The 9787-nt window shown below is 38.5% G+C and overlaps 1 protein-coding gene across 1 annotated transcript; it reads left to right on the top strand.

Moving 5' to 3' along the window:
• The first annotated feature begins 3400 nt into the window (after positions 1–3400).
• On the top strand, positions 3401–3796 carry LOC143575892 (uncharacterized). The gene is made up of 2 exons (XM_077060144.1): positions 3401–3563; positions 3609–3796. The coding sequence occupies exons 1-2, from the start codon at positions 3401–3403 to the stop codon at positions 3794–3796; spliced, it is 351 nt and encodes a 116-aa protein (XP_076916259.1).
• The last annotated feature ends 5991 nt before the right edge of the window (positions 3797–9787 follow it).

Below are 9787 nucleotides of genomic sequence, written 5' to 3'. Positions count from 1 at the left end.
TGACGTTTTAAGTTAATAAATCTCATGGTTTAAGTTTTTAAAGTTTTTAAATCGGTTTTATATAAATTTCAATTTTAAGCCGAAAAACGATCGTTTTAACCTCGTTTTAAGCCGAATCAGACATTTAACCGGAAAACGAACTGAACCAGATTATCCAAAACATTATCCGGATTACGGGAATCCAATTGTGTGGCTAAAAATAGAGAAGTGGGTCCCACCCCACCCCCTATCTAACCGATCGGACCCAAGGGGGTCATTCCCCATTCCATTTTCTTTTTTCTCATCAAAACTCTCAACATTCATCAACCTCTTCAAGATCATGATCCAAAACCGAAAGTTTGTAGCAAGAAAACAAGGTAAAGAATCGAGTTAATCACGTTTCCATCTTCGTTTCTTGAGTTCATTTGCAAGAAAATGAGGTTTCAAAGATGAAAACCGATTCTTGCATGATCAAGTGATGTATACGGGTTATACAAGGGATCTTGGTCCAAGAAAGGAGTTAAACGGACCAAAAACAATTTTTTTACGGTTTAAATCTTTGTTTTTGAATCATAACTGAAACAATAGTGTAAGAGGCTTGATCATGAGTGTAACTTGCTTGGTATTGTGGTATGTTGGTTGTAGGTTCTGTATTTAGTGGTAGATAAGGCGGAAAGACGAGTTTGTAGCTTGTAGTGGCGGAAAACGAAAGGTATATTCGGTTATGTTCGGTTTTGGGATATTTGGACAGATTGTGATAGGTGTAGAGTTAGGTCATGAAATTTTACAGAGGTGTTAGATACATGAAAATATGAGTTTCGTGAATGTTTGGTAATTTTTGGATAAAGGATGAATATTTGGTGAATTTAATGCTCGGTTTTGGCCAAAAATGGTGAAAAATAGTTAAATATTATGAACAATTCTGGAAAATTTCAGATAAGCTTTTTATATCATGTATAAGTCACACACAAAATTTGAGGTCAGTTGGAGAAGTCTAAGTAGGCTTTTCGGTTAAACGAGTTCTAGGGTTTTCTAGCTCGGTTTTAGTAAAAATGGCATGTAAAAGAAGATTTTGGTTCTGGAAAAATTACAGGGGACTATGTGGATGGCAGGGGACATCCAGGAGAAATTTGGGATTTTTCTAAGATCGTTTGGATTTACGACATATTTAGTGTTTAATGGTGTTTAAAAATAGATAAATAAATTTTAAATATAAAAATTAATTCTGGAAATATTTTTATAAAATTCCCCACTGTCAAAAAGTCTTTTGTGCAAAATTTCAAGATCCGAGATTAAACGGATAATTATTTGTGCAAAAACAAACTTTTAAAGCTTAAAACGATGTGAACCGGTAAAGTTCGCTTAAGCGAGCTGACTGGTGTATAAAAACCCTAAAAATGGACTATTTTCATATAAATGAGTTAAACAAGTAAAAATGAATCATCCGAAAATAATTCGGATGATTTGAGTAATTTTAACCTATTTTAACAGTTTCCGGTACGCCAAAGACGGAAACGGGTCCCGCGGCCAATCGGGACGTCTAAACCGAGCTATAATTTCACATCTTTAATTAAATTATCAGTCAACCACTATTTTCGGGTCGTGTGTGACCAAACTCATTTTTGAAACATAAAAACGGATAACCGTGCTAGGCACGCAAAACGAGAAAAACGACTAATAGTAATTGTGACCATGGAACTCTAAATGATATCACAATCTAAGTCCGGAGAAGTATTTCGGGTACAGTACTGGGTTAACAGTGTCCCCAGATGTACCGGTTAATACGGTTAAAGATTATATAAACAATAAGTGTATAATAACGATCGTAGGGATCATATTACAGATTGGACGTGTTAACTGATAATGATTGTTGTTACCTGCTTGCATGTGCTAAGGTGAGTTTCACGAGCCCCTTTTTTCTGAACTGTTTTCGAATATTTTCTCGGGGCGGAAGCATGTTTTTACTGAAATGTTTAAGTACATACTGAACGCATGGATTTGCGTGGATTTATATATATTTTATTGTACGGGAATCGTACGGAAATGTACTAAGATGGTAATTGTCTGAGTTGCTAACATTCTAAGGCCCCGGAACACGAGTGATTAACTGAAAGCCGGTAGAGTGTGGATAGTACTATTGGTCTGACAAACCCAACTGGTCCGGCATGGATTTGCTGATGTTTCCCAGCCAGTTGCACATGTCTATTTTGGGTGTTGTATATATTTTGCTATGTAATGTTAGACATAGCGGTTTGGGGCAGTTCCGTGGGCGGGGGATATGCCACGGGGGTTGTGTGTGATAGTCAGAGGTTTCACTTGTGGGCTCAGCATAATTACATCGATAATAGTATTATTTTATGATAATGATTTATCATGGTTTACTCGAATTATGAAACTCACCAACTATTCGTAGTTGACCCGTTTTCTCACATGCTTTTCAGGTACAACTAAGATGAAGTGATTGCTTACGTGCTAAGTGCTTGATGTATGTAAGATTTGCGTGCGGAATGTTAGGATACATTATAATAAATAGAATTATGTATCGTAATGTATGATGTGTGTATCACCTAGACGGTAATGAAATACGAGACAATGTAATTTTGAAGTATATTAATGTATTCAGTTTTCTTTATAAGCAATGTGGTTGATATCAGAGGTGTCTGTTGCATCCCGTTTACGTTTCCGCTGCGGTTGCGGGGTGTTACATATTTTGAGACATATTCATGAAGGTTTAAAGGGAGGTCATCATGGAGCGCGTGCCACGGCCCAAAAGTTATTTGATAGTGGTTTTTATTGGCCGTTGGTTGTAAAAGATGCCGTGGAACTTGTTAAGACGTCTGATGCTTGTCAACGTACCGATAATATTTCATCGAAGAATGAGATGCCTCAACACCCCATACAAACTTTTGAAATTATTGATGTTTGGGGCATTGATTTTATGGGACCGTTTCCCGTTTCCGGTGGTCACAAGTATATTCTAATGGCAATAGATTATGTTTCTAAGTGGGTTGAAGCCCCAGCATTGCCCACGAATGATGCTAGAGTTGTCGTGAAGTTTCTTAAGAAGTTGTTTACTCGTTTCGGGACTCCACGGGCGATTATTAGTGATCGAGGTACTTATTTTTTCAATGCTGTCACGGAGAAGGCATTAGCTCGTTATGGATTTACTCATCGCACCTCTACCGCTTACCATCCTCAAACGAACGGTCAAGTTGAAAATGCTAATTGAGGGGTGAAGAAAATTTTGGAGAAAACAGTGGGAATAAGTCTGAAAGATTGGTCGGAGAAATCGGATGACGAGCTATGGGCATTCATAACCGCATACAAGACACTGTTGGGTAATACACCGTTTATGCTAGTTTATTGTAAAGCATGTCATCTTCCTGTTGAGTTAGAGCACCGGGAATTTTGGGCATTGAAGATGGTTAATGTTGACCTTACTGAGGCCGCAAGGAAGAGATATTTTAAAATTTATGAATTGGAGGAACTTCGTGATGCGGCATATTCTCGATTGTTGGATATCAATGAAAAGACGAAAATGTTTCACGATCGACGTTTGAAGGGAGGTAAAGACTTTAAGAAAGGTGAGAAAGTTTTATTATTTAATTGTTGTTTGAAGTTATGTGAAGGAAAACTGAGATCAAAGTGGACGGGACCGTATTTGGTGAACGAAGTGTTCCCGTATGATGCGGTGGAGCTAGAGAATCCGGACAATGGAACTTCGTGGAAAGTGAATGGTCATCGTTTAAAGAACTATCTTGGAGGGCCGGAGGATTCAATTAAAGTGGAGGAAACTCCCCTCAATCCATCGAACTAAATCATCGAAGCGGTTCTTGAGTGAAAACTCAAGTGTAGATTTTGTATAATTCGTTTATTTTATTTTATTGCATCACTAACTCTAGTTTTGTAGTTTTGTTGCCTCGTCGAGTCGTTTCAGGGAATCATAGCCATCATAAAGAGAGAATTTGAGGAGAATTCAACGGATACCAAGTATGTTTTACACGTAAAAATAATATAAAATGGGCATCAAAAGACTTGGTATTTTTTTAAAAAATTTTCTAGGGCGAAAAGGGGTTCAATATTCGAAACTTTCTGTTAAAAACACTCGTCGCGCCGCACAACGGGGAACCTCATCTATGTCCGCATGACGGGAGTTTAAAATGGCCGGCCAGCAGGCGCCGCGTAGCCCGATTCTATGAGGCACATAGGCTGCGTGGCGCGGCCATACAGGCTATATCCAGATTTTTTTTTTCCATTTTTTACACCATAATCTCACCTTTACACCCAATTTTGAAAACCCCCTTTCTCCCTCACCCAATACCGACAAACCCTAACCCCATTCTTCACCAAATCTACCATTTTTCACCAAATTAAACCTTAAAATCAACATACTATTATCACCTTATCATAACTCATCATTGCACACACTTAGATTCTTACTTTTTGAAACATTCATCCTTATTTTACATCACCTAAAGGTATAATTTCTAGTACTTTTTGTAGATTTTATGTATTTTTAGTGTTAGTTTTTACTCTAGTTTGGTTACTTAGTTATCGGGTTTGGTTGGAAACTAGTGTAAGAGTTAGTTTTTGGGTGCGGGTCGATATGGTTTGGTAGATTGTTTCAGTTTGTTGGGTGCGGTTGGTTGGGTTGGAACTTGTTGAAAAATTGTTTTGGCGGTTGCGGTTGGGTCGGTTTGGGTTTAGCCGAGTGTATCTAGTCTTGGGGTTTAGTTTGGGATGTTGGACACTCATGTTTTTAGTGGTCAAAACGAGATGGAAAACAATTTTATACAATATATATTTTGCCAAAGTTTGGTTTTCCGCTCATTGTTGACTCACTGTCGGGTTGTTGGCACTTGGGCTTAATTGGGACAATTAAAGTGCCGGGAGGAGGTAATGTACATTGAATCGGTTTGAATGTTTCGGGTTGTGAAAACTAATTTCGTGTTTAAAATTTGGTTTTCCATTAGCTTTATTTGAAAAATAAAACCGCTCATGCGTAATCAATTTCCATTCGAAAGAGTCGGTTTAAAATATTTTGTAGCCCGGATTTCCAAACATTATTTATTTTCAAGATAAGGGGATCCGCGACCACGAGGTGATTCCGGTTAAGCCGAAAACTCGTATTATTGAATATCAAGATAAGCCGATCGAGACGAGAAGAAAAAGTCAAAATATTCGTGATAGTTCGTTACTTCAATATGAGGAAGATTCGCAAGAATATATTCGTATGGATAATCAATCTAATTCGGATCTTATCAAATTCAAGACTATCGATTGGAATTTGTTGGATACTATTGGTCAAAGGGAGCGTGTGGAGGCGTTGTTGGGTCCAAAGTTTAAAGATATGTTGTGTCCTGACGAACTGCAATATCAAGAAGTGACGGTGGAGTTTTTAAGCACTTTTCAATACAAAGACGGTAATTTTGATCAACCGGATGCGATTTTGTTTGCTCTTGGTATAAAGACGTATGAGATAACTATATTGGAGTTTGGGGTAGCGAGTGGTTTTTGTTGGCTTGCAGGGGTGCGAGAGCCAGCATTTAGGACGAGTATACGTGGTGCTTTCACGAATGATAAACCGGTAAGTTTTAGTAAGGTGCAATTATCTAGGTTTTGGAATAAAATTGTTATTTGTCCGTTTTCGGGTAGTATGGTGAGTTCGGATATTCGAGACCCGGTGCTCCTTTATATTCATCGGATTTTGGTGAAACACACTTATTGGTCGGGGTTCGGGTGATAATAAGGTGAATTGGTTAGATATCTTTTGTTTGTTGGCGATGGTGGAAAAAGTGCCAGTCAATTATGCAAGTATTTTGGAATGGTATTTTCATCATGCGAGACAAGTTGGAACTAAGCAAATGTCAAAGCTTGACATGGGCCCATATATCACAGTTATTGCTAGAATTTTGCGTGTGTTTCTGAAGTTTAAACCGGAGTATATGAGCAAGAGGCCCGCGAGAGAGTTTGTTGGAGTAAAAGATTAGAGGAAGGCGGGGATTTAAAAGATGAGTGTCTCGTTAGCGTGGGAGGATTTTAAAGTGGGTCCACAAGTTCTTCCACCGTCAGATACCAAGGTTGTTGCGGCTATGAGAGCCGGTTTACCCACGCGACATCAGAGGCCGTTACACAGATTTGAGATACCGGGTGTTCAGTTTCCGGTTACAGAGCATCGCCCTGAGACGATTACTATGGAGTGGTTGTATGACCGAATGGTGTCCGGGTTTGTCCAGATGAGACAAATTATGAGAGAAAATTAGCAGAGGCAGGATGACACGTTGAGGCATTTGATGACAGGCTTGAGAGTTGGTTTGCTGATTATCTTCGATAGCCGGATGTTGCGGGTCCGAGTGGTTTGAGTGCCCCGTGTGGTTCAGTTTATGGCTATAGGGCACTGTTTTACGGACCGGGTGATCCAGAGTTTGATCATGCAGAGCCGTATCACACTTATCAGCGGGTTTCAGAGGAAGAAGAAGAAAAAGAGGATGAATAGAACGAAGATTAAGTGTGGGGATGACACACCAGCTTTGGGAGTTCGTATCTATTATCTATCTAGGATGTTTTTTTTTCTATTTGGTTTGTACTGATATTATTCTAGACTATTTGGTTGGGTTTGGAGGGTTGGAGTTTGGTGACTGTTTAAGACTTATAAGTAACCTTTATTTTCTAGATATTGTGATAGATGTTACTTAGGTTTGTCGAGAGGAGTGATCGTGTCCGTTCAAAAAGAGAGAATGAGTTGCTAAATCATGTTGAGCGGTCAGTAAGGAGAGAACCCATGGAAATAGACTGGCACATTGACAGTCTCGCAGATTACCAGCTAAGTCTTTTCCATTGTACTCTGTTTTTTTTATTTTATGTTTTTACTTTTTAGGTTTTTGCTTTTATTTTTATAATTTTTGTTTTTATTTTTAATTTTTTTTGGAGACGTGTTTCCCGTGCCTGCATTGAGGACAATGCAAAATTTTAAGTGTGGGGATGGGACACAAGTGTTTAAACTAATTCTATTTTTGTTTTTACTTCGTTCGTTAATAAACAAATTGAAAAATGTTTTAAAAATGTCCCGTGATTTTAGTTTTTTGCGTGAAAGTGGAAGATGATGATATTTACCGGAAATTGGTGTTTGAAACTATAAATAATATGAGATAATATAAAAGAAAATACACTTAACTTGGGATGTGTCGATAGGCTCAGCCTTGAGAATGAAAGGGCAATTTGATATAATGGGTAAAACGGAAATCTTTTATCCGTGGAAGATAAGTAATGAAAGGTCGGGCCATATTCAAGTCTCAATTCTTGGTATGAAATGTGAATGTTATAAATATTATGAACTTTAAATTTTGAATATGTTATCATATGATGCTTGGGTAGGTTTAACGTTAGATTATGCCGTGTAGCCGGTGATATAAATCTTAAACTGCTTAGTTTTAGTGTTTTATACTTCATTGGTGTATGGTTTTATAATATTAAATCTTGTATTGATGGGATGCCACTGTTCCGGAGACTAGGGGTCTGTAAGCAATATATTCATCTGGGTATTCACAATTCCTAAGTGGGGTTATGAATATTTAAAATAAAGCTAAAAAAGAGCAAATTCGCAGTTTTCTGCCACATAAGTCAATAAACATGATCACTGAGTACAAATATACTACTGACTTGATCATCCATGCTGTTATCCATGTGGGGTCCCCTTGCTCGCGTCTCATTACCATTAAAAAATGGACCACAATGGGCACGCCACATGTAAACCCTACAGATGAAATTTTGAATACTCACCTATGGTGATGGTTCGGTGTATTGCTTGATAACGGGGGTATGTCATGTTGTGGGGAACACTAGCTATTAATTAATTGTACCTTAATCATTGTAAGTCCCGTGAACGGATCTTCCAATACGATATCAACTATCTCGATGTTATTGCGGAATATAATACGAGATGATTCAAGACAATTAACCAAGAACACAAATCTCACCGATGAAATCTTCAAAACATACGTATATATTACGTCAAATTCTTAAGCAATCCTTACACAAAACACGTCCAACTCGTTTTTATATTGAACGGCTAACCTAAACCCTATACAATCATCCATATATATAGGGGAAAACACAGCCTAGCTGATCTCGGTTTACATACGCACACCCAAAACGCACATTACATTAAACAAAAACCAAGTAGATATAGACCCAACAATCTCCCCCTTGGTTTGTAGTTTTGTCTTTTAATCATGCTCCAAGATGTTCGCTTCAGCCTCTCTATATCCATCATACCACAAGCCCGTCTTGATGTCCCGCTCATGAAACTTCAATAAATCACGTGGGTCAACAAAACGATATTGCCCTTTCGTCATCAAATAACAACAGTGGCAGTTTCACTGTCGTATGCCCAGAACTTCATCTCATCCAGTGATCCTTCAGGAATAGAAGTAGTGGGCCACATCACATTTACCATTTTCTTCCCAGTCTTCGGATCCCGAACTCCTTTAGCTTTCTTTAAAAATGACTCAGCAGTAGTCATGTTAGGAAATCCTTGATCGACTTGCCTTTTCAAAAATTCTAGAAGTTTGTAGCCTTTTTTTCATGATTTGTATTATGGAAGGGAGCATAGATGAGATCACTGGGAAACACCTTTGTCCAGGATCCAAAATCCTTCATCTTCTTGTAGTACTCAATGGTCCCGGACTTTCGTTTCATTCACCACATAGACTTGTCAATATCAAATCCCCATAACATGATTCCAGACCAGTCACCATACTTCTCAGAAAAAACCATGTTGTAGATTTAGAATAAACTTATCTGGAAGGTCCGAGGACTCAACATTCTGATTTGAATTCTTCATGATGAGGATCTTCTTTTGAAGTCGATCAAAATGTTTAATAGATTTGAGTGGAATGGAGAGATAGTGCTCCAGTGACTCAGATGCGTCAGCGTGTGCAGAGGTATGTGCACTGGAGCTCCCGCTTTGATCAGCGGTGGTTGACTTCACAACAGGGTCGTCACTACTTTTGAATTTGTCGCCAAACTTCTGAAGTCTAAGTAAAGCAGTCAAACCACCCATGTTGGACCGAAGCTCTTTAATCTTTGAATCTTTATATGTGTTACTGGCTTCAAGTTCTTGAATACGCACATCTTTCACAACCAAATCTTGTTCGAGTTCAAAGACTCGACGTTGCAAGGCCTGCACATCCACAGGTGCAGCTTCAAGTACAACCCCATTTCCTTTATTCTGCAAAAAATTATCTTGCATAGCAAGAATATGAGCAATCTTCTCTGAAGCACTAGAGCTTGACTGACCAATCAGGTTAGATGATCCCGATGGATCATCAAAGACAGGAATATCAGTTTCAAAATCAAATTCCTAAGCAATATCAACAAAAATCTTTTCCTGAGATTGACGCTCAGTTGCGGATGAATTTGTAACAAAGTGAGTCTTAGGAGTATCCAACTCACGTTCTTGTTGTTGGCTTAATGTTGTTGTAGTTGTGGTTTCAGTAAACAGCACGCATGGTCTTGGATCTTTCTTTCTTCTTTTTCTTGGAATAAGATCAGTGTTTGATTCTTCCGGAGTATCTTCATCTTAAGTTTCAGTAACCGCTTGAGGAGGCTTCAAGGCAGTTGACTGAAGTAGTTATTTGAAATTCTCAAACTCCTTTAGTTGATCTACAAAAGGAGCAGTTTTAGTATCTTGATGTTCCACTTCATCGTCATCTGAAATGACCTCAAACGTAGCAGTACGCCTCTAAACCGGCGTCACATGCTCCTAAGCAACCTGAGCACTGACAGAAACAGTCTCAGTCTCAGCAAA

This window comes from Bidens hawaiensis, unplaced genomic scaffold, assembly GCF_021521415.1.
Source record: "Bidens hawaiensis isolate Kalapana, Puna unplaced genomic scaffold, B.hawaiensis_p1.1 tig00027779_1, whole genome shotgun sequence".
Classification (NCBI taxonomy): domain Eukaryota; kingdom Viridiplantae; phylum Streptophyta; class Magnoliopsida; order Asterales; family Asteraceae; genus Bidens; species Bidens hawaiensis.
This window is presented reverse-complemented; position numbering and strand designations above follow the sequence as displayed.

Bases quoted from the DNA above. Each gene is read 5' to 3' on its own strand.
- LOC143575892 (XM_077060144.1), top strand. From the start codon at position 3,401: ATGGTTAATGTTGACCTTACTGAGGCCGCAAGGAAGAGATATTTTAAA. The intron at 3,564-3,608 runs GTGAGAAAGTTT...AGTTATGTGAAG, and splicing joins AGGTAAAGACTTTAAGAAAG to GAAAACTGAGATCAAAGTGG.